General features: G+C 36.5%; 3 protein-coding genes across 9 annotated transcripts in view; 1 reads left to right on the top strand and 2 right to left on the bottom strand.

Annotated features, from left to right (window-relative positions):
* Nucleotides 1-8883, bottom strand: part of hcn4 (hyperpolarization activated cyclic nucleotide-gated potassium channel 4) — a 74425-nt gene extending 65542 nt beyond the window's left edge. The window contains exon 1 of the mRNA XM_028014143.1: nt 7669-8883. Within this exon, the coding sequence (XP_027869944.1) occupies nt 7669-8342 (674 nt within the window). The 5' untranslated portion in view covers nt 8343-8883. The remainder of the gene's footprint in view (nt 1-7668) is intronic.
* Nucleotides 8884-12011: 3128 nt separating this feature from the next.
* Nucleotides 12012-18757, top strand: rec114 (REC114 meiotic recombination protein). 3 transcript variants are annotated; one of them, XM_028014153.1, is made up of 7 exons: nt 12012-12178; nt 13528-13617; nt 15880-15963; nt 16221-16391; nt 17273-17350; nt 18099-18300; nt 18549-18757. In XM_028014153.1, exons 1-6 carry the CDS (start codon nt 12104-12106, stop codon nt 18261-18263), a joined length of 663 nt encoding a protein of 220 aa, XP_027869954.1. In that variant the 5' UTR covers nt 12012-12103; the 3' UTR covers nt 18264-18300; nt 18549-18757. The 3 variants fall into 3 exon arrangements, with proteins under 3 accessions (XP_027869954.1, XP_027869952.1, XP_027869951.1); XM_028014151.1 differs by having other exon boundaries at nt 12013-12178; nt 17276-17350; nt 18099-18227; XM_028014150.1 differs by having other exon boundaries at nt 12013-12178; nt 18099-18227.
* The window catches only part of LOC114142733 (neuroplastin-like), a 36298-nt gene continuing 30467 nt past the window's right edge, over nt 18464-24294 (bottom strand). For 2 of the 5 annotated variants that reach the window (XM_028014145.1, XM_028014149.1), the window contains 5 exons: nt 23530-23663; nt 23150-23423; nt 19889-19910; nt 19698-19771; nt 18464-19596 (listed from right to left, as the gene is read on the bottom strand). In XM_028014145.1, the coding sequence (XP_027869946.1) occupies nt 19711-19771; nt 19889-19910; nt 23150-23423; nt 23530-23663 (491 nt within the window). In that variant the 3' untranslated portion in view covers nt 18464-19596; nt 19698-19710. Of the gene's footprint in view, nt 19597-19697; nt 19772-19887; nt 19911-22595; nt 22636-23149; nt 23424-23529; nt 23664-24294 lie in introns of those variants that run through there. The other 3 variants (XM_028014146.1, XM_028014147.1, XM_028014148.1) reach the window with 3 other exon arrangements.

The raw sequence follows: 24294 nt of genomic DNA, 5'->3' as shown, positions 1-24294 counted from the left end.
TATTCATCCTACGCAGCTCCAAACTGCCTTTTTCTCTTTCCTTCCCATGAAGATTAACATTGCATGACAAGAACATATGGTTCATGTTTTCACTTTGCTCTCTAAACTTTTAAAGGACCTCATGCTGACCTTTGCTTACTTCACCCTCAATCCTGCCACTACCAGAAAAAGGAAATAGGATCATTATTGTTGCAACAGACCATGTTGCTCCGTCAATGAAAAGCTTTTCCTCCCGTGAACCAAACAAATCAATACCAAGATACACTCTCAAATCAACTGTAATCAACCTGGCTGAACAAGAGGATGCTGATCCCATTTGTTCATAAGAACAGTACACGTACACCCACACACGCAAGCATACACACACACAATGGATATTCTAGTACCGGCTTACGTGTCTTACGTGGATGAACATATTTGATAGGGGTGCAAAAAGATATTCTTAAAGGAGATAGTAGCAATTCCCCCAATGTCTCAGAGAACACAAAGACTGACTTGAAAATGATATAACTCGATCAGAATATAACATGGGAATGAATACAAACAATCCCCCAGAGGTAAATTACTCCTTTTTGTTTAATCCGTATTCCCTTAAAAGTAAAGATGAGAAACTGGTTCATATAACAACATGATTTTATTCAATTATCAGTAGCCAAACATTCAAAAACTAAAAGTCTTTCTTCAGCTAAACCAACAAATCATACATACGTTCTACCATGTTACACAGACAGAACAGAGTGGAAGTTGTGACTGAACTTCCAGTCAGGTACGCTCTCTCCCAGGTACGCAAGAAGAAAAATTACATCATTCTGTTTTGCAGACTTGATTTGGGAGTTTTTGCGGCTAATTCTCATCATATTCTCAGAGTAGAACGTTCTTGTTGTATCATGTCCAACAGATATTTTGTGATTGATAACAAATTTGAGGTGCGCATGGTTACCACTGACATATGCTGCACTGCTAGGTACATGTGAGGAATCCCCAGGAGTTATAAAATGCCCTGGCCAGAAGGAACACTGTCGTTTTTGCCACCTCAAGTTAAAGAATACATTTCTCTTCTAGTGGAATATGTGCAGCCCTTTAGAGCTAAGCCCAAAGATATTTTGAGTATCCGTGGGATGTTTAAAAATGACGACAGACAAAGCACAAAAGCTGTAAAAAGCTTCTAGAAAGTAAAATGTATTTTCTAAAGAGACATGGCAGCTGTTCCTTTGGGCTGCTACTTTTAAGTAGGCTGTGAGACTTTAGCAGCTAACAGGAAGCTAAGCGTATTACAGCAAAGTTGCTTTGTTCCATCCGTTTCAAGAGTCCAAACCTGTCATTGAACATGCAGGATTAGGTCTTTTTGAAAATCGCACACTGAAAGTACGGTGTACTCAACAGAGAACATGTTTTTAAATGTGCAAAATGTGTAATATAAGATGCTCAAGACAGTTTAAAATGTTAACTCTGCTATAATGTCTTTGTTTAAAAATAATAATGAAACTGAGTGTAATTGCAAATATGTGTAACAAATGAAAAGCTGACTTAAAGAAGGTTTTAAAAGGTCTCTTTGTCATGACTATGAATGACTAAAGGATCTAACACACTGATTTTTTTCTTAAATGGAGTTTTAGGCTGTCATTTATACTCAAATAATGTTGAAGAAAAAAAAACTAAAATATGATCCTGAAGAAAAAAATTGCATCTTGTGATACAGCAGGATTATATTTTAAGGTTTACAGAAAGAAAAGTTGGTGTTTTCTGTGATGCAGAGAAAAGGTTCTCCATTTTGAGATGACTTTGAGAAATATTTTAGTTTACAATAAATAATTCTACTATTAAAGCAGTTTATTTTATTTATTTATTTTTCATGAAAGAGCAGGAAAAAGCACCTAGTTGTTATTTATGACAACCAAGGACAAATCATAGCCTAGCTATGATTTGAATAGAAATGATGAGATTAACTTTTCAAACTGGCAATCTATCTCAGTTAAATATTTCTGTTTTCGCTTAATATATTCTTAAAACCAAAATTAAAATTGTATTTCTTGGAGAAATAGTAAGTGGATGGAAGGATTGCTTTGACTGCTATGATAACATTGAACTGACTGACAGGCAGTTGAGCCCCACACCCAATTCTGCGTGAAACAGCATTAAGTTTGATCAAGCCTTTACCGAGGAAAAAAAAAGTTCTAATGTGCAAAATCTTCGCTTCAATCTCTCTGGGGAAATTCAGAGGAGTTTCTAACAGATGTGTCCTCTGGGCTATGTATCACAAGATAATTAAAAGGCTCTTCACGATTAGACGCCTGCATCCTAATATTAGGCCTCATCGTTTGTCTAGAAACTCTACACAAAGCGGCTGCTCTGTCATGATCCTATCCAAAGACTCTGTGCAAACAGGTAGGAAAATAACAATCACCTCCTTTTTATCATGAAGATGAGGAGCTGGCACAGGGTGGAAGAATCAAACACTAAAATGATGACAGTAACTGTGATAGTATTAGTTTTTCTCACACTTTTAATGTACATTTTCATGATAATGCAGATTATTATGATTATAATTGCTATTATTGTTTATTAGTAGTAACAGTCACAATACACCTGTCTTCTTGTCTATATTGAGTCCCTCCATTTCTACTGCTTATTATGGATGCACACATTCAAAAACCACTGAAACAGTAGACTGCATAAATCTAGAACCTGAATTAAACCTGCATTTGTGAGAATAGTTAAGTGTGAAGGTACCAAATGCACTTGACTGAAGTATTTGTCATGGGGACCATTCAGCCAGTATTTTTGTTCCTGTCTTAATTTTACTGGTTGTTGTAAAAGCAATTCTCCACTTAACTGACCATATCTGCTCACAATAAGAAGTTTGTTAGTATCCTGAAGCAGGCGGTTCTGCTCTGAAACTGGAATTGAGGCTGTAGATTGGATTATGATGCCATTTTTAATCTGCTTTTTTTCCCCTTGGAAGATTTGATGTCCCTCCCCTCCTTCTTAGTGTTACACAAAACTTGACAAGAGGAGATTTCGCTTAACTCCACTGCACTGATGACTCTGTGATTCTTTCTGACACTCTAATTTGAGCTTATGGAGCACAAACTTTACTTTAAGTAAACCTTTGTCCTCTGATTTGTTTGTAGCAACTGTAATTGCAGTTATCCTTTGGCTCTTTTTCTGATAGAGTGTGATGAATGTGTCCAATACACATTCATACTTCTTTTTAAATTATAAAATATGGGATCAAACAAGATAATCTAAAATGTGCCATGTTCTTTAATGTATTTAAATAATGAGCAAACGAGTACTTTTTGTCATTTTTATAATTCACTAAGCCAGTTCCTACTATACATACTGACCAACACATCTTTAATTGTACAGTTGTACAACAGTATCCATTCTAAACACAGAGAAGAAAAACTTTGTTTTCTTTTTAAAAAAAGGTTTTTCTCTGCAGAAGATATTGAAAGAAATCTACACTCTCATCTGCTTTTTGAAATGTGGCGTTAAACAGGGTCTTCTTTTAGACATGTTGCTCAAGGACACTTCAAATTCAAAAGTCTGCGCCAAATTTCTGACCTTTCAGTATCAGGACAGTCTCCCCGAGCCCCAAATCACCCTTCCTCATGACATTTAACACAGTGAGAAAAGGAGCAGATGGGGACAGAGGAGACATAACCAGCTGGGGGAAGAACAGGGAAATGGGCTTTGTTGCAGTACTATGCACAAACTTTGTTATGAATTTTTTACATATTAATGTTAATCTCAAATATGCCCTAGAAGCTATAGCTTGGTTATCAGAGACAAACTGAAAAAGCACAATATTGTCAGATAATTGATGTGAAACTGAACTGGAATCCTTCAAGAATATCAAATTCATAACTCAGGTTAAGATACACTGAAATGTGGGCAATCTGGACAATGCCTGTGTATGGACCTTACCAGAGGGGCCGCTTTTCATTGGCTGATGCCCATTCTACGTGGTCACGTGCGTGGCCGTCTCACAAACACACTTAACTTCCCGTTAGCTAAGAACAGCATAATGGCAGAACTGATACAACTTCTACACCTTGAAGCCTGTCTGCTACACAGTCTTACGTTAGCTAAACAGATCAATATGCAATGTGTACTGTATCTGACATACACTAAAGATGTTATTTTAGCAGAAAAGGCTTTGGACTAAACTGTTACTCCTGTTAGCCATGCTAGCACCAAGTACAGCTAGTCAATCAACCATCGCTGTGTTCAGGGAAGCGCTGATTAATAATCGAGAAATAAATATCAAGCCTGGAAACTTGATATTGTAACGGACTGAATGTTATGTTTTTAACTTAATCTTTGCTCGTCTTGCGGGGCGCAGGCGGTTGCCACGGTAACGGGTGTGCTTAAACTACAGAGAGAGAGAGAGTAAAAAGGTAAGAGTGGTTTTGAGTTGATCACGTGTTCGGGTTATTTTACCTTTGTTTATCTTTGCTGTGGCGCATTACAGCCGCTGTAGTTTCTAAACGTTGGACTAATTACCTCGTTCGTTTGTGAGTTTACGTCATTCACAACAAACATCACATAGAACAAATATATTTCATTAAATTTAACAAACAAATGGCTTCTACCGCGGTAATTATGTGAAATTAAATTAATTGTATCCCAACTTCAGAAGATTTGCCTTTACCTTTACAGAGCTCTTTGGTTCCTCCTATCAGTCTGTAGCTTCTCATATTGACGTCATCAAACCAAATGTCAGATCTACCATAACTGACTGACACCTGCTGGCCTCAGGTTTGCAACCAGCTTGTGACTGAGAAACCAGTAACCTCCTCCCAGACGATGACATGAACTTGTTAGTTCCTCTGTCCATTGTAGTAGCTGATATATTGTGAAAATCCGGTAGAAATGATGCACTAATCCAGTCATGTTTACATAGAAACAACGCGCCGCGAGGCTTTGCTTGTGAGACTTGCGGTCACGTGGGTCGGTTGTGGGCGGAGCTTGGTAAGGTCCATTATCACCACAGTTTCCTGCATGTATCCATGTAACTTAAACCTTTCTAGATTGTCATGTAGCAACTACAAACTTTAATGTGTTTTCCCTTGATTTTGATTTTTTTTAAATTAAAAAGAAAATATTTGAAAAATCTGAAAACAATGGTTTGCATTTAGATTCAGCTTCCCTAAGTCAATCCTTTGCAGAATTTTGGCAGTAACTGTAAAAGTGAATCTTTAGGGGTATGAAATGTTTCTCAATTCTTATTTGTAAAGCAGCTCAAGCTCTTCCTGACTTGCAAAGGAGTCTCAACTGGGTTTAGGTTGACATATTAAGTCAATCTCATTTTGACATGGTTCTACTTTGATGGTCACTGGCCTGCTAAATGCTGAATCTTTTTTCCCAGTCTCAAGTCTTTTGCAACCTCCAACAAGTTTTCTTCCTGGATTGTTTTGTCTTTAGCACCTGCTGAAGAAATTTATCCATCCACCATGTTGGTAGATTTAGGATTTCTTCCGTAGTGTTTTACCTATAGACCAAAAGGTAGAATTTTTTTTCAGTCATGACTGAACACCCCCTCTCAGCAACGGCTTTTTTCTTGCGACTCTTGTGCACTGAAAAAATGTTTCCTTGAACCAACTTAAAAATAAATCTCTAATTTTCTAATTTGATCTTCAATCAAATCAAAATTATAGCTTGAGCAAAACTAAGGAAATCTGCTGTAACAAATAAGAGTAATTTTTTTAAGTTGATTCAAAGAAATATTTTTTTCAGAATATGGTGGACAAATATGTGGTTTGCACATCTACAAGTTGATTTTTCTATTATCTCCATCGCAAAACCTGGATCTCTGCTGCTCCACCAGAGTAACCATATGTGTTGTGGATTCATTTTTGATTGATACCCCTCTTATTGAGACTGTCCATCTTGGTAGGCTTGTAGGTGTGCCCCACCATTTCCATCTTTGGATAAGACAGTGAACTCCAGGAACCCATGCATTGTCTAAATGATCTTGTTCATGGAGAGTTGTGAGGAAGGGTGGTGGGACTTTTTCGATGCAAGGCAGCAGAGCAGCCTGACAGTGAACTCTTTTTTTACTAATTAAGAAGAAAAAAAAGAAGGGAAGTAGCAGAGTAAAAAAGAGCTGAAATTGCAAGCCACACTTTTCAGCTATTTGAAAACCAGTCTGAAAACAATCTGGTCTTTCCACATTCTTCTCTTCCACTTTATCAATTGCAATGATTCATGCTTGTCTCCATTAAATGACTCACACTTTTGTACCATAAGTTAAAAAAGTGCAGGGGGTGTGAATACTTTTTTAAGGCACTGTACAGACCAGCCACATGCTGTTCAAAGAAGAGGAAAATCCCCACCTCAACTTTTCAGTCTCAGGTCACTAAGCAGTGGCATGTTTAAGAAGAAAACACCTAGAGAAGTCAGGTAAATAACTACTTTCTGTTCTCAGAACAAGGCTATCTTTCCTTACTGACAAACTCTCCAGGCCTATTATCAACTCACCTTCATTTTAGTGAGATTATATTTTTAATAAGGTAGGAAACATACATTTGATATGCATTACAGCTCATTACACCATCATTGCTAATTAATCAGATGATCCTGTCAAATTAGACATCAGTGTCATGAAAAGGGAGAATATAGAATGGCATGCAGTGCAATCACAATTTAGATTTAGATCCTGTAACAGCATCTCTATAATATGTTTCATTTTAATACATTAAACACCGAGGGTGACACAGTTTGTAAAGCAGTACAATTATAGTTATCTGTCTGTTTTTAATCAAATAAATAACTGCAAGATTCAATCCGTAATGGGGGTCATTGTTTATATTGCTAGCTTTTGCATACACTAAATGTATTTGTTTAACTCAAAATCTGCTTAATTCTAAGAAAAAAAACCATTTCTCTCTGAAGCAGATCAATAAGAACATTTTTGTATATACATCGGTATGCTGTAAGTTCAAAGTAAAATCCAAAAAGCAAGAATTTGTAGCAAGTCCATCATCTTACAGGAAAGAACAACAAAGATAAGGCCAATAACAAACCCAAGGACACTAAACAAAAGAAGCAGAGCTTTTCCTTGACCTCCTCTGTTCAGGTTTGCTGCTCAATTTGTTACTGCAGAGGAAATTGCTGTTTAATGCTGATAAATAAATTCAAATGAAATGTAGAAACATAATGAAAAATAATGAGAAAACACAATGTTGAGACTTAAATGGAGCAAAGGCCTAAAATGTTGACTGTCATCTTGGGTAAATGAATTAAATGATCTACATATATTTACCACATTTGAAGAAGTGTACATGTCAAATAGATGAAAATAGATGGACTCGGGTTTTTTTATTATTGTGCATACACCAACTACAATAAAGAGGTGCTTTGTTGATGATCTAATTCGTTAAGAATTTTCAGCTTACAAATGATTAGATGGGTTATTTGTAATTATCCATGAGACAACTTTGAACATGTTTATTTTTCAGAATGAACATGCAGTGCTACCCAGAATTTAAGAATGAACCGCGCTCCACCTAGACTAATGAATCCCACAGTATCCTGAAGAGAAAAAAAAGGGGGGAAAAGAAAAAGAAAAAATAAACATCTGGGCCTGCGCAAGGCATCGACGTTACACCGTGGAGCCTCATTTCTAACCTTAGAAGACCAAAAGAGGTGTCTGAAATTTACCTGAAGTCGCTGTATGGGTGAATTATCCAAAATCCGGCCGATTTGACTCGCTCTTGTTCTCGTTCGACCGCTTTCTCACTTCCAAACATCCTCAGGGAGAACTTGTTGACCCCCGGTTGAAGCATCGCTCCCAGCTGCCTGTGTATGAACCCGGCTTGATATAATCCAGCGTCGTCCGGTAGAATTTGATCAATGCCATCCAACTTTATAAAACCCGCCTGCTGGTCTGGAGGGTCGGTTTGGGCGCCATCGCTGGCACCCTGCGCTCCTTCATCCGGCTGCTCGTCGCCGATCGCCCCAGGGGGGCTCTCCTCGCTCGGGGTGACATCCCCCTCGGTGATGAGGCGTCTCGCCTCGGCCGAGTCTGAGTCGTGTACATGCCGACTGGTGATGGACGAGAGGCTGCCTCGAAATCTCCGGCAGTCCCCATTTGAGCTAGTCTTCAGTGGTCTCCCCATGTCCGTCTCCATGATCACAGACTCCCCACTTTTGGTCTCACCGATGCCTTTGCAGCTTACCCCAGAGGTCGGCGACGGGAGAGGCTTCATCCTTATACTCTTCCTCCGGGTGTCCTTGTCTGCGTCTTCTCCTTCCCCCATTATGGATGCTTTCTGTCCAATGTGCTGTGGCAAACTGTAGAGCCTTTTACGCATGGATGAATGCAACCTGTCCATTATGACATTGAGACACAGGGGAGGAAATTAAATAAATCCAGGGTGTATTGTAACGAACACATCCAGCATCCCCGCGCCCCGCATCTGTTTGTGAGAGCGATTAGACTTGAGCTAATCTGAGTCCCTGAAATCCCGCTACACATGACAAGAAACACCGTGACTCCACTGAAACAGACGAGAGACACTCATTCTGATAATTTGACTACCTGACTGCTCGCATATGTCCTCACGCACAGCCTGGGCGGTCCGCTTGGCCACTGCGTTCTCAGTGTGCATCTTTGTGGCGCTCCGACATTGTGCGCAAAAGTGGAAAAAACTGCCTGAAAGTCACCTTAGCGTGACATGTGAAAGATGTGCGGGCGGACGTTGGGATGGAGACCTGGGAAAGGTCATGCACGACGAAGGATGCTCTCCTAACCAGAATCCCCCCCTCGCCAAGCTGCCCTAGAACAACGCAACAAAATCACGCAAAATACAGTAAAGCGTTCCAAGGAGCGCTGACATCACTGATCCATAGTCAGGTTGCGTTTTGGTGAATTGTGAATATTCATGCTGCTGATCTATTGGGTTGCCATAGGAGCGAGAACTGCAAATAAGCTCAACCCACCTTGTTTAAAGGGGAAACGCTCTCCCCATTCTTAAAACACAACCCTGTTAAGTTGAGCCTACAGGTAGTCAGGCGAGCCCTTTGTTACAGCCTTCCCCGGGCTTCACTATGAGAGCCAAACCGTTGGCTTTGAATCTATTTTTTTCCCGCTCTAATCTGCTGCGTGAAATTTCTTTTGAAGTTAAAATGATGCGATGATTTGGATGCGGGCTCTCTACAAATCCATACACTCTACAAAAGGTTCAGAGGGTTACTGGGTAAAGCTTAAAATAACAATATGAAAATGAAAATGTGTTACATGAAAACAAGTCAAACATGTCACGAAGAAAGTATGATATTTTACAGTACTAAAGCCTGTCAAGAACATAAACAAATCTATCAATGGTTTTCTGAGAAGAAAATCTATTTTTAAAACTCATTTTGACAAGAAATAAGTATTTGCTGAGGCAAATCTCATTAAACAGTGGCATCATAATGCATTCACAACCTGCTTTTTTCACATTATTTTACCTTACAGTTTTGTATTCAAAAACTGATTAGATTTTTTTAAAGCTACTCAAAATACAGTCATATTCAATAAATTAGAATGTCTTTTTTTGAATAGTATCTTTTGAAAATAACATCTAACAAGGTGCTAAAAATACTTTTCATTGAGCCTATTTGTGTTTTTAATGGTCTCATATATTCAAATTTTATGTGTCATGTTTTCAATGACTGTAGAAATTCATCATAATTAACAGAAATAAAGGCTTTGAAACATCCTTCTGTGCGCAATCAATCTAAATGATGTTTCACTTACTGAAAAAGCTTCTGAAATAAAAGGACTTTTCAGTAATATTCAAATTTATTGAATGGGTTTGTAGTTCATTATTACAAAGTAAGATCATGTTTTCAAGAACTTTGTCCATGTGTAAAAAATTTAAACATTTCAAGAGTTTGGAAGCATCCACACTCTCTAACTGGTCACTGATCATCCTTGAGATGTTGAGTTAGACTTGTGACCACCTCAAATCTAAAAATATTCAGCAGTGAATATATGTCTCATTGCTATTGGCCATTCATTTCAGACTAAACTCACATAGATATTTTTATTGTAAAATAAACATTTGCACAGCAGCACTAAACAAGCAAACTCAACAGAAGCCTAATACTAATTAAGTGGTTATTTATGTCCACCACTGAACACCATCTGAGGCAATCCTTGAACAGCAGTGTGTTTTCAAAGTCTTGTTTTTATGAATGAAACACTGAGAAGTGTGCTATGCAAATTCATTCTGTCCCCTGAGTTAGTTGTTTATATAATCAGTTTTTACTGTAATTACAGCTGGAAATCTTTTGGGGTTTGGCTTTTCCTTCAGGTTCCCCTTGTATGCGGCTGTATCTTTCCATTGGTTCTGACAAAGTTTCTTCTCCCGATTGAAAAAAGCTACCCTGCAGCATGATGCTGACACCACTATATTTCATAGTGGAGAACGTATGTAGTCCACCATGAATATTTAGTCAGTTCAATTGAAAACTGCTTGCTTTTTCTTGTCTTTAAAATCCAAATAAAATGCATTGTAGTTTTGATGTAACACAATGAAACAAAAAGTTCAATGGGTATGCAGCAATAATTTTTGCAAGCCACTATTTATGGTTACTTGACGGGTCACAGGAAATCCCATCTAATTATTGGGAGGGAAAATAAACAAGGAGATTTCTTGGGGAGGAGAGGTCGTCAAAGTTGCAGTGAAATGTAACATAAAATGAGGTTTGAATAGTTTTTATTGTGTTAAAGCTGCAGGACCAAAAATGACTAGTAAATGGGAATGCAAACCAAATTTCTGATTTTCTCAAGAAACAAACCTTTACAAAAACTTAAGGCTTTAAATAAAAAAAGTTTTAACGAGTAACTCCATTTAATAAAATTACTCATCTATTGTAGTGGTTTTTAAAACAAGCTATGAGTTATTTAAATTAGAACTTGTTAAGGTGCTTTATTTTAAAACCTTTTTTTAGTTTTGCCATGCCCTGCATGATGCAGGTAAATTAATATCTGGGAAGTATCATAACTTAAACTTAACATTCAAAACACCAGGGTTCTTACAGAAAAATATTCAGATATTATTTTGTGATTTTTAAAGGTTCTATGTTGTAATAATGAAGATGGTAAGAAATAAATTCATACTTTAATTTTTTTTCTATCTGCTCTGCTCCACACTCACAATGTTCAGCTCCTTCTTCATGTTTCAAACTCATCTTATTAACGTAAGAATTTGAGAACTAAATATGATTGAAATATTTGTTACCTTCAACAAATAAATAAATGTCTAAGACTATCAAAGCAACATAGCCAGTTTTGATTTCCAGGCAAAGTAATGAAGGGAACAAATTGTTATTGTTAATGTTTTTCTTCCTATGTAGTAGTGAACGAAAATAAACTGTGTTACATGTCTTTTACTTTAAGTGTTTGCTTACTGGAGGCAATTTTTTGTGTTTCTGAAATACACATTAAGATAAGCGTAAAGATTGAAATGTATATGAGGTTTCTAATAAAGCGACATATAGAAATTTATGTATTTATTTATAAATGAAAAAGAAATACAAAGTACATGACCAAAATGATGAATTCATGAACCAGTTTCTCATTTCAATACAGGACAAACATGAAATTTCAAGAAACAAAAGTATTTAAACTAAAATTAATTACACTAGAGATAGTCGGTAAAAAAAGATCTTTCGCAGAGGAGTGAGGTGTACGGAAAAGGATTAGGGCCACCGAAATAAAAAATAAATAAAATTCTGGCTTTAAATTCAAAATTCTGACTTTAAACTCAGAATGTTTTTTTTTTTTTTTTTTCGGTGGTCCTAATCCTCTTTCGTAGGAAGTGAGATGAGAGATGCAATCAAAATTAAACAGTCATAGTTTGATTTTAAAGGGGAGAAAATTACTTAAGGTATTTAGTTAGCTTTCAATTGAAAATAAGATTTTAATATTATTTACAACATTAGTGTGTGTTATTTCTCTGCGATTTACCTGCAAAGGGGTCTTATAAAATTTTTCCATGCTGCTTCTCCTTCCGCGCATGCTCTGTTCAGTAAAGGTCATGTGAAACGACCAGAGGAGACAACTTTCTTCTTGCAACAACAAACGGGACTCTAAAGTCTTAATGAAATGGCAGCGAGTAACATATGGACATTGAGACGCTTTGGGCATTTTGTGCCACAAACTGAACGAAAGCCTTGGAAGGTAACTCAATGGTTTTTTTAAATTTATTTTTTAATTTAAACACGATAACTTTATGATAGCTACCGGGTGCTAGAACGGGACGAGCTTTGTTTTTAAGAGGACTTAGCATAACATTATTATGCTAACAGCTACAAGCATTTGCAAGCATTAGGTGTCATGCCCAAATTCTGTTTTTATTTTATAAGTGTATCTAAATATTTGTAATTACATTTAAATTTTTAGAGTTAGAATTTTAAAGAGCTCACCAAAACAATTACTTTTGTGTTATTATTCAAAGAAAAAAGTGTTCAACGCTAAGCTGGAATGTTCTGGAAAACCAACCAAACTCACCTTGCATATGTGAAAAAATAATAATTGTAGAACAACATGTACGTTTTTTATTGTTTCTGATAATTATGTAACACAAGTTTGGACATATTACTAATCTCCTGATGTAATATTTCTAAAGGTTCAATTTTCACCTGGTGTTGATATCAACCCACCCAGTCCATTCATGCAAAGAAGACGTGACGTATTTTACACAGGACAAAATACTGAATCATTAAGAAAGGGAGGTGTAAAAAGACTCGTAAAGTCATAACATCAGCTGAAGTCCATCAGTAATTACAAAGCAATCTTGCAATCTAGTACAGAATAATATCATTCCAAATGGTAGCTTATTAGAAAGTGTCTCATTATCAAGATGTTACACTAGGAACGTTGCATGATGGACAAACCTAACAAGCTTTTCTCAAGACCTCTGCAACTTTATTTTTGCAAAACTTACTGATTGTTGTTGGTGCCATTATCAAGAAGCGGAAAGAACATCATTATACCACAAATCAGACACAACTAGTTGACCCCTGCAAGATTTCAGACAGAGGATGGAAAATAATTATATGAAGAGCTGGTCGAGGGCTATTTGTAGAAAGCTTTAGAAAGATTAGGAATTAGCAGGTTATTTATTTTTTTCAAAGAAAACAAATAGTTATTCAATGAAACAACCTCCACAGGCTGTATGACCACTCAACATACAAAACTCCTGCTGTAGAAAAGGCATGCTTAATAAAATAATAAATATAAATAATCTACATAAAATAAATGGCTGCTTCATTCTCTCACTTTAAAGTGACTGACCTAATACAACAATTGGTGTTTGTAGTCTCACATTGAATGGAATGGAAATCACCTGAGTTCAGTGAGTGTCTCAAGGGATTGTCGTATAAAGACAACTGTATCTGTAAAGTCCAGACATGTGGGAGACTCCATGGTCAAGTGGACGAAAGCTCTATGGAAAATGAAACATTGAAAGGCTGCAGAGTGAAAGAAAATACAGACACTCAATTTATTTTCCTGTTTTTATTTTGCAGGTTTCAGAGGCAAAGGCCAATGAGCCTAAAATTGTCATGACGTTGTTGGAATCTGGATATTTGCTGGTGCTGCAAGGGCAAGAAAGCTTGGTAAGATGCTATTGTGATGTGGTTGAATATTGCAATGATGATTACAATTGCAATTACGGCGCATCTTGTCTTTTCCTATCATCAGAGTGTCCATAAATCAATCTCCTTAAGCTTTACCATCTTTATTACCAAAGCTTACTAAATTTATTTTGGTTTACATTTAACAGCATTATTGTAATAATTGACAATATTTCAGTAAGGAAAACAAATTACTATCAAAGCATTTCTGAGTCTGGATACAATACTTCACAAGAAGCTGGAAAGTTTAACACAGCCTATGTAGTAGAACGATAACAAATTGCACTGGTATCAAAGCAGTTTAATGGGCTACAATGACAAGCAAGTGCTGTATTTTGTTGTTTGTTATGTGATAACTGATTGGAAAAGCTCATACACTTGGTTGCATATTGTATTGGTTGAAGGAAATATTGCTTCAATATTTTGTTTCATATTTTAAATGTTTTGGCCTGGCTACAACCCATACCAAGTAAAATTTTTCACTCTGACTATCAGTGTCACTGTTTTCTGCCTGAATATTAACTGCTTCGAAAATGTAGAGATTGAGTTGACAACTGCATGACAACAATAAAGAAAAACTGTAACAGTTTAAATTCTGAGTTGGTTATTGATATTAAGGTATACATTTTGAAACATGCACTAGTATGTAAACTGAAAATGTATCTTTTCTTCAGAAAAATCCCATGCCCTTAGCGTTTTAGTTTAACAGTATAGCTGTGATCCAAGCTTGGAACAATTGAAACTCCAGACATTGCATTGCAATTGGCATCACACTAGACCAAAGCCATAGGGAATTAAGGCTCCAGATTGTGAATAACAAAGTCTGACTTCATATTTTTAAATAAAGCCTGAAAACAAAGTGCCAAATTTTGCTCCTCCTCTTCCATGGCACTAGACATAAATATTAATCTGTTTTCAGATCAGAGAGTCTGATCAAGGCCAAATAAAATATTCTGCTGAAGAGTCTGACATTTCTGATCAAATCTGATGGGATTTGACTGCATTGTTTCGGAGGAGCCAAGCTAAATATTCTTCTTGGGTTCAAGAGTGTTACAGAAAAAAAAGATCATAGTTTTTGTCACAAATACACATACCTAAGTTATAAACCTTAATAACGTTTTGCAATTTCACACTTATTATCTTTGCAGCTTTAGAAGTCCATGCCACATTAAAACTGAATAGAAACTGATAAGAAGCAAAAAAAAAATCTATGATAACCAAGTCATTTTCTATACACACATCTTTCCGCTGATGTCTTTCCAGCGGAAAGATGTGTGGTTTCCGCACATCTTTCCGGAAGATGTGCGGAAAGATGTGCGCACATCTTGGGAACCCTAAGATGTGCGCACATCTTAACCCTAACCCTAACCCTAGGCAATAAACGATTTTTGTCACCCAGGACAAAAAAGGTTTCCTCTCACCTGCAGACTACAGTTTCAGGTACCTCTCTGTCTTTGATTAATAATGTTCTGTAAGGAGACATGGCTATATTGCTGTGCTAGGTTGACAAGTCAGACATTTATTCAGGCTATACAGTAGAGAACATTCACTAAGGAGCATTCTGTGACTGCTCTATTACAGACCCCTGCAGTTTGTGAAGGAAGTTTTCATTCAGAAAAGTTAAGCCTTAAAAACCCCCAAAACAATCTCAAAGGATACACATCATATTGGCTTTTGAAAAGACAGCTAGTCATAAGAGATTTGCATATTAAGTTTCAAATGTGAGTATTGCTTTATGATCAAATGACATCGAACTCTGATTGGTTAGTTGTGTAGAATTGTGGTTATTAGGTTAAATGTGAAGGAACCATTCAGGCAAAAGGTTCCCAAAATGTTGAACAGTATGTTCCCTTTGCCAGTTTTTAAAATGTGTTTTCTGTTAAATCATTGTTGAAGTTTTATCGCTTTGGGTCCAGTGCAGTGCAGTTGTTTAGGAAAAAAATTAACTAACTGCTTCTACTTTAAAACTAACCACGGCAAAGCACAATTAGCAGACAACAGACTGTTAAGCTCTTGTTTTTCTCTCTGAACTCCTGGAGACAAATGACAAGATCGAAATATGAAGCTTTGAAGTTACTGAGTAAACAGAGACCCCTGCAGACAGTTTTGGGAAACATTTAATTTTAGCCATTGTCTCCTTTTGCTCTTGGGTTCTTATTTAGAAAATAAATAAAATTATTTGATAGTACAAATCATCTTTTTTTTCCAGGTTTCAAAGACGTTTCTTTTCTTTTCATTTTTCAGGCCACAGTCCCTTTGCACGATGGCTCCAACTCTCTTAAAGTACAGCACAAATCTGATAACCTGATGATCCGATTTACTGTGAAGGTAAGCAGCAGAATATTAATATTTTAATTTAGTGCGATCCATTCCAAACCTTAAACAATGGATTGATTAATTATTACACAATGAAAAAGATATTATTGATTTTTTTCACTTGTCTCTTTGTATACACAAGCTTTGAATTGTTATTTATGTATTCATTTTACTGATTAGTGAAACAAAACATACAAACCTCAGATGTTTTCATTGGCATGACTGGCTGACAGAGACAGACGGTGTGCAAATATTTTGGACGTGTGCAGGGGGAGAGCCGCATGATAAGGATGCAGTTTGATGGCAGCAGCACAGCAGAGGCCGTAAATCAGTGTTCAAGGGCTGTGGAAAAGTTGTTGGCGTATGTTCCTGTCACCTCTCTGGAAGTTGCTGCGACACATCCAAATCAACCCCCCGTTGAGGTCCCACCAGCAGCACAGGTTGCTAAGATGTCCTCTCAGCAAACACAATGTATTTTTTTCAACGCTAGCCTGACTGTTTTTCAACCTGTTAGTCTCTTAAGTCATACACGTTCCAAAACTAAGCAAAGTACAGTCGTGGTAACTTTTAGTTTAGAACATGGATAAAATATTCACACTACTTAGACTATAATAGTAGATTAATCCAATCTGTTTTGGTTGTGAAATAGAGTTTTTGTAAACCATAATTGAAGAGGCTCGCCACTGTGTTTGAAAGGATTTTGTAATCAACAGTACAGTAGCAGTATGTCCTCGCTAGGTGGTGCTATTTACTATATTGTCTCTTTTGTGGGGCTGATAGGCCATTTAAATCTGCAAGAATCATTAAGTAATCCCAGATTTTGTGTGGGATTAAGACCTACCATAAAAACACAAATTTAGATAGGAAAATTTAATAATAATAGGATTATACTGACTAAATATTACTCAAAAATTAGTAAGTCAGTCTAATATTAGATTATAAAATATAAATCACCTTATATTAAAAATTCAGCAATAACTGTAAGAATGAAATAGTTATGTTCCTGAATACACTTTGGAGTAGCATTAAAAATTTGGTTAACTACAATTTGGCTTCAAAGTAAAGCACGCAGCATTTCTTTGCTTTAAGTCATTAAACATGAAGGATTAGGAAAGAAATGGACTCCGCCATGGTGCTCAAGTTGACCTTTAGAAGACGTATGCAATGCAGAAGTTTGCAGAGAAGATGAAAGGACTTTGAGAGGTGGAAAATTTTCAATTAGTAATGAGGTCATTGATTGGTCTCCCTACTCTGTGGTGTCATGCCGCGTCTGTCAAATCTTTTTTTTTCCTTCCTCACTTTCTCTGTCATCTTCTGGCAGCAGGCATGTCAGAGAAAGACTGGGCAGCCTGAGCCTGAAGCTGTCCACGGCTCTGTGTCCATCAAGCGTCTTACTGAGGTATTAAATGTTGAAACTTTGACACATTAATCTGCAAATCATCTAAAATTAACTAGTGCTACATTTGCTATAAATAACATTTTAAATCTGTAGTCTTGTAATCATATTCTTCCTATAAGGCACTCAGCTCTCATAAACACTTCCAGAAATACAAGCATGGATCAATAAATTAGATTGAGACATTAATTATGTTTCAGTAATTAAACTAAAAGAGTGAAACTCATAGAGTCATTATACACAGAAATATATTATTGAGGTTTTTGTTTCTGTTATTTGTGATGATTATGGCTTACAACAAATTAATTATGGTGGAGTAAGTTGTTGGCCCATCTGAGATTCAATTCCCGACTTTGGAATCCTTCTCTCTTTGCTCGTTTCCTGTCTGAATACTGTGAATGAAGGCTACCACCGGCAAAAAATCTCTCCACTAATTTTCTTAGATACAGCACTCTCTGAACAACCTATGTCTCTAGCACTGACATTTTATGGCTTACCTTCATTGTGAAGTGTGTCAATAACTGCTGCTGGGCAGCTGTCAAGTCAGAAGTCTTCCCTATTGCTCTGCAGGGCATAACAACTATTGTTATTGCCTTCAATAATCACCTGCATAATGAAGCTATATATGAGTTTTTATTGAAATAAATTAACTTTGTAGAAATATTCAAAAGTCTTTTACATATAGCTGTATGTCTGTCAGTGAGATTCTAACCATTAGATTGACTGCAGTCTTTCTTTTTGCATCCCACAGCACTACCTGGGAGAGACTACTCTGGCTCTCCCTAACATATACAGTCCCTGTTCTTTGGCATCAGGTGACTTGGAACCCATCCTGCGGGTCTGCCTCCTGGATCCCAGCTTCCCTGCGTTTGTAGAGAAGGTACAGGAGGAGTTGGAGAAACTGCAAGAAGAGTGAAAAAAATCTCACCACCAGCTGAAGGCAGAAAGCTCAAGTCAGTACCATTATGTTATGTTGTAAACGTTGTGTAGGCAGCGTTCAGCTTACTTGGCCGTTAGTGAATCTAAAATCTTATCTCACAGTAATTGTTATATAACACAGATGATGCTTTTGATTTACTGAAATATTTGTGATCTTGGAAAAATAGAAACATGGCATGGTTTTTGACATTGTTTTTATTCAGAAAAAAAATGTTGGTCTCACTCATATGTTTGATCGTGGCTATATGCTCTGGTCCCTCAGTTCACATCCCGAAACCAGGTCCTTTCCCACCGCAACACACATGGATACATTGTATTGAATTAGGAGTCATGCAGCTACAGCAGTGAATCTATGCCAGCTTTCAAGTGATCCCACAAGATTAAAGCTTCACTGAGTAAAACAAACTGCCCTCCATATATCTATTTAAGAATACATATTGCATAGGATTATAGCCATGCTATACAGTTAAAGAGAAAAAAATAGAAAGTAAAAATCAATGAATTGAAATTGAGAATTATAAAAAAAATATTATTTTTTTTTACATATTTCCTATCATTTGAACACTCATACTTCAACATATACAAGACACCTAAGTTACTCTGGAAAGAAAATAGAAATAATACAGATATCCTTTTCATTAAGATAGTTAAACACACAGTAGTCATTTTCTGTAAGCACGCTCAATTAAATTTAAATACTGCCTGTCATTGAAGCCCTTGCTTCACAATAAAAGTTCTGATAAAAGTAGATTTTCTTCTGACAAATTAAATATTTCAATGACAATGATATGCTGTACAAATTGTTGATAAAAAGCATTTGTATATATATATATATATATATATATATATATATATATATATATATATATATATATATATTTAGGATGACTCCATAAAAAACAGGTAGATTGGATGCAAAAAAGCCACACGAGGGATAACAACAGAAAATGTCTATTCTGAGTATCCTATTGCGTTATTATCTTGCATGCATTGTACATGATATGTAATACAAAAGGGATCACCTCAGTTGAGGAAATGTTAAAATTAATAAAGGAGACATCAACAGCACATTGGAAATGTGTACACCTTTGTGGCGTGTTAGTCATTATTCATCATCCTGAAATTGCCATCTAAGACTGGATAAGGCATGCTTAAGACAGCCATTACAGTAAGTTCTTATTGTTGCCAGTGTTGTGCTGATATTGTTTCTCATAGAATGAGACAGGATATGGGTTATTCCACACTGCCTGGAGTTTTGTCAACCTCTGATACTTTCATGTAGTCAAAAAAATGCAGTTTATCCATCTCATCTGTGGAGAGAAAGTAGAGAGAAGACTTGAATATGGGTTATCCTCTCAGTAAGTTCTACATTTATTCCCCCTCCCCACCATCCCTTACAACACAGTCTTACTTGAGTAAATTGCTTATTTTGTATTCCTCTGGCGTATGTTTTTGTCCTTGTGGTTGTTTGTTGAGTTTGTTTTCCTAGGATAAAAGCAGTTAGATTACAATGACGTAGCAGTAATAAATCACAGATCATACATTGCCCACTACTTTTGAACAATGTCTAATGCACAGTATTACGAGTATTTCTTTACTTACGCTGGTCCGACTGGTTCATCGTCTTTGACATGGGAAAAAACAAGACAAAAACACAAATAGAGGTCAAATGATAGAAAGGTATACAACAGAAGCAGAACACACTTTTACTGCTGATTTTGATCCGTTTTTGTTTTGTTTCGTTTGGGGTTTTTCAGACAGGGTGTACTGAGGTTTGTCCATTTTCAGAAGTTTGGTAAATCGTGAGCAGTGAATTTGGTGATTTTGTGCACAATATTCTTACAAAGGTGAGTTTACAGTATTTGCTACTGAAGCAAGACTACAAAATAACAAATGTCTATAAATGCAGCTTTTAAGCCATAAACTTAACCTTACATAACTCTCATGGGTTTCTTGTTTATTTCAAATAAAGACTGTGTAGGAGTGCTACAGATGGCTCATTTAAAGCCATCTTTTAATTACAGTTAGCAGTTTTAAATAGATTTGGATGGGACATGATAGATGTTGCTAGTTTGCAATTACTTTCCATACTATAAAGCAATAATGCAATGTAACAGACATTAAATATTAGTCTTTGTGGTAATAGGAAAGTAAGATAGGTGCCATTGTTACAGTGTTGCAGAAAAACAAACAAAGCTGGTGCTAAAAGTTGCTGGTGGTAGAAAAAGAATGGTTTCACACCCCTCAGCCTTGGGGTATGTAGGGTTGTTGGTGTTTTGCAAACAAATGAAATGTGCCAGCAGGTACAGGAAGTAACCAGTCACAGTAAGATATTTTCCATGCAGTTATTAGTCAGGGATAAGCAGCATTAGCAACATTCCATGGCATTAAAATGGAGCAGATTATGGCAGTTATAATGTTAGACCAAAAAAAAGAAAAAAATGGTTCTGTCAAGAGGAGGAAAATCTGTCGGCTTATGCAGTTTTATCACACTTCATATGTATACAACACAAATTTACTGTTATGCCTTTGCAAGCACACTAACAGCTTTTTGCTGTGTGATTTTAGTGGTTTAACAAAAGATCTGTGAAACATCAATTGTGATTTCACTTTTACAAATAAAACATTTTGGTGTCCCTCTTTATATAACATTTGCTGCTTAATAAGTTCTTCACACAGCAAAAATAGTCATTTTAGCAGCAGGTACACAGATATGTCAGCCTTTGCATCAAAGCCTTTGGCTGTGGAGTTAAAAAGTGTTCCAACGCAGCTAAGCCATCAAGAGACTCGAAATTATAACGCACGCAGACAGGGGCCAAAACCTCTGGGAACAGTGAATGCTAAAAGGAGATTTGAGAAAGGCTATGAGCTGGGATTCATCCTGATTTGAATGACATAAACATGGCAAATATAATCTACCTTAATCGCTTCAATTTTTTGGTTGACCAAAAACTGTGCACAGAGCTTATGCAGGATAACCCCTTGCATATACATATACTGTATGTATACATATTTTCTCTTGCAGACGTTTTGCTCTTTTTCACTTGTAAATGTTTTGTATCTTCAAATAAATTTTAATAAAAGACAAAAATAAATACAAGACTGGTTTTACAGAAGAAAAAATCTATCCACCAATTAAGACCTGTATAATCTAAAAGTGACCTAAACTTAAACTTTAAAAAAATTAGGATCCACAAAATGCATAATACATGTAAAAATGCAAGAAAACATTTTGTAATTTTTATTTTTTTTTATTTTTGCAGTAGTAACATAAAAGCTTGGTTATAGGCAGAAAAACTGTATAATGGTAATATCTTCTACCATTATTTAGAGATCAATGCATTGTTCTCTCTTGTTTCTATCATCCTGTGTGTGTTTGGCTGAGTGGGCCCCTGCCACTGGTTGAGCAGAGACCACGCAGAGAGAGAGGTGGTGCAGGAAAGGAAGTCATTCTGATGAAGCTGTTATAGGGACTCTTCTCAATGGGCTGTAGCTACAGTTTGTTTAAAAAATGGATTTTTGTGGCTTTCTGCATCTTCTTGAAAAAGTTTTAGTGCTGAGTCAGCAAGGCGAAGTGAGTTTGCCGCAGATCGGGTTGGCTTGCAGCTTCAGTAAGAAAAACAGAGACCAGGCCTAGGTATCTGATTACAGATAGAGCGAACACTGCCAAGAAAAAACCCAGCAGTCCCCAAAATAAAGGTTCATTAATATTATTAATATCTCCTAAACAGATGTATTTGCTGTTCAGTAAAACTAGGGAATGAATATGCTTTTCATTGTACTACTTGCTTAAACTGATCTAAATGCAAACTATACAGAGTGCACAAATGAAAGTGTACTTAACTCTTACTTCACACTGGTAAATCCTTTAAAAACTTATTCTGCATTTTCATTTTACTGTTGTTCATTTTCTTGTAGCCTCTGATAGGAATGTATATCAGTCCTGTATACTTGTCTGAAATGTTCTGTTCTATTATTATTATTTTTCTTTGGCCTGGTTTACATATTCCACTTGGAACCGTTTTCACATTTAAAATCTGGTAAATACCTTGTTTTATATATATATTTTTTTATTCATCAAAAATTTTGATTGTATATTGTATATAATTTACAAAATTACATGGCTATTTTATGAAAAAAATATCGATTGTCAAAATATTTATCTCTTCTATTACATCTATATTAAGGAAATGGATCAGAATATTATCGGTTCAGTTTCATGGAAATAAAAATGTTTCAAATCAAAGCAATATATCATCCAAGATAAAAAGGATTGCAAATGCGCTGTAGGCTGGTTTAAAAAACATACAAACTGACAACAGATCTTCATAGCCATGCAGGATCTCTCACTTACCACCCATTTAGAATATGGTTCCATATGGAAGGAAGGGGAAAGGGGAAAACAATAGTAACCAATTAAATTAAAAAATTGATATTCTGGCAATATTCTGTAGGTCTCGTAACTGCTTCTAGCTTTGTATGACTAGCCAACTCTTTCCAGACCGAGCTTTGCCTAGTTTCCAAGTGTGAAAAAATAAAGGTCACATTTGTATGCATAAACACGTGACCCAAAACAAAAAGGAGAATTAACTACCGGGAGCAAAAAGGAGAGTTATTTAAAGCCCGTTGGTCTCTCCAGATCTCCTCAAACAACAGAATCAACTTTGGGGTTCAAAGTTTGCTGCATAAAGCATGATAGTTTCTACAGTGCATATATATGAATTTCCTAATCTGCTGAGAAAACATCTACAGATTTATTGAAAAACAAATCAATTTTCTCATAAAGTTTGTTTTCACATGTCATAGTTTAATCCCCCTTCAGATTATTACTCATAGCTGCTTTCCAACAGAAGATTTTCTTACCATCAATAATGTCATCTGGCCTCTTGCGTTTCTCATACACAACGATGATGACGACGAGGATGATAATTTCTGCAAGCACTCCCAGAAAAGGCCAAAGCGGCGCAAGATGGCTGCGCACTCGTAGTATCGTGGTCTCCGCAGTGTTCCCAATCACATTGGTTGCGTTGCATTCATATATTCCAGGATCCGTGGTTATATCTAGGTTCAGTATGTTGATCTCTGTGTAGTTGTCTCTGTTTGTGATGAAGAAGCGTCCTGTGGAGTTGTCAATATCCTGAAAAACAGACAAATTCTCAAAGTAAATAATGGTTAGAAAATTTTAAATTCTTTGAACTACAGCATCTGCCCTTATTTTTTGCTTTTTATAATGTGATATAAACCTTGTAAGATGTTCCGTCCACTTTTCGCCATGTCCAAGTTGGGTGCGGGTAGCCGACAGACTTGCAGTACATCATGGCATTTTCCCCCTCGTTTTTATTTTCACTTCGCTTGTGCCCCGTGACGTAGGGTTTTGCTAGGGTTGCAAAACAGATCATTAACAACTGAACTAGAGGAAGAAAAAACATTCATATGAAGATTTACATTCCTACCAAATGACATAAATATGGAGAGAATGATTATCTGTTTTAGTTTTAAAGGAGTTATTTGTGTCTGTAAGATTCAAAAAGGCTTCTAACCCAGACTGTTTTTCTGTAAACTGAGCTTATTTCTCTATAGACGTTTCCATTAACTATAATGTGGATGCAGCACAAGCTAAGCGGCGTTTGCAGGTATAGCTATTAATTTTTCACGTCTGTTATAATGAGTCACCAACAGAAAGCTAGTGAGTTGTTTACAGGAAGGAGCACTAATTAAGCTTTCAAAATCTCAACAAAAGACGACGGGTCACAGGCCAAAACCAAGAGTGGAAGAGGAAGTTTACAGCACATCTTTTCTTCCTGGGGAATGTGTGACTCCTGAGGATGTGGAGAAAGGGGGCTCCGACAAAAGAACCATCGTGAATGGCAATGTGGTATCATGTGTTTCAACACAACATGGCTGTCTCCATACTCAGCTTTCAGTAGAGGCAGACGGAGCAGCAGATGCATTCAGTTCTTTTCAGGTTCTGTATCTCCTTCGACTGCTGCTGCAGCAGCTTTGCAAAG

The sequence above is a fragment of the Xiphophorus couchianus genome, chromosome 4 (genome assembly GCF_001444195.1).
Source record: "Xiphophorus couchianus chromosome 4, X_couchianus-1.0, whole genome shotgun sequence".
Taxonomy (NCBI): Eukaryota; Metazoa; Chordata; class Actinopteri; order Cyprinodontiformes; family Poeciliidae; genus Xiphophorus; species Xiphophorus couchianus.
Note: the sequence above shows the minus strand (reverse complement) of the source record. Positions and strands in the feature narration are given on the sequence as shown.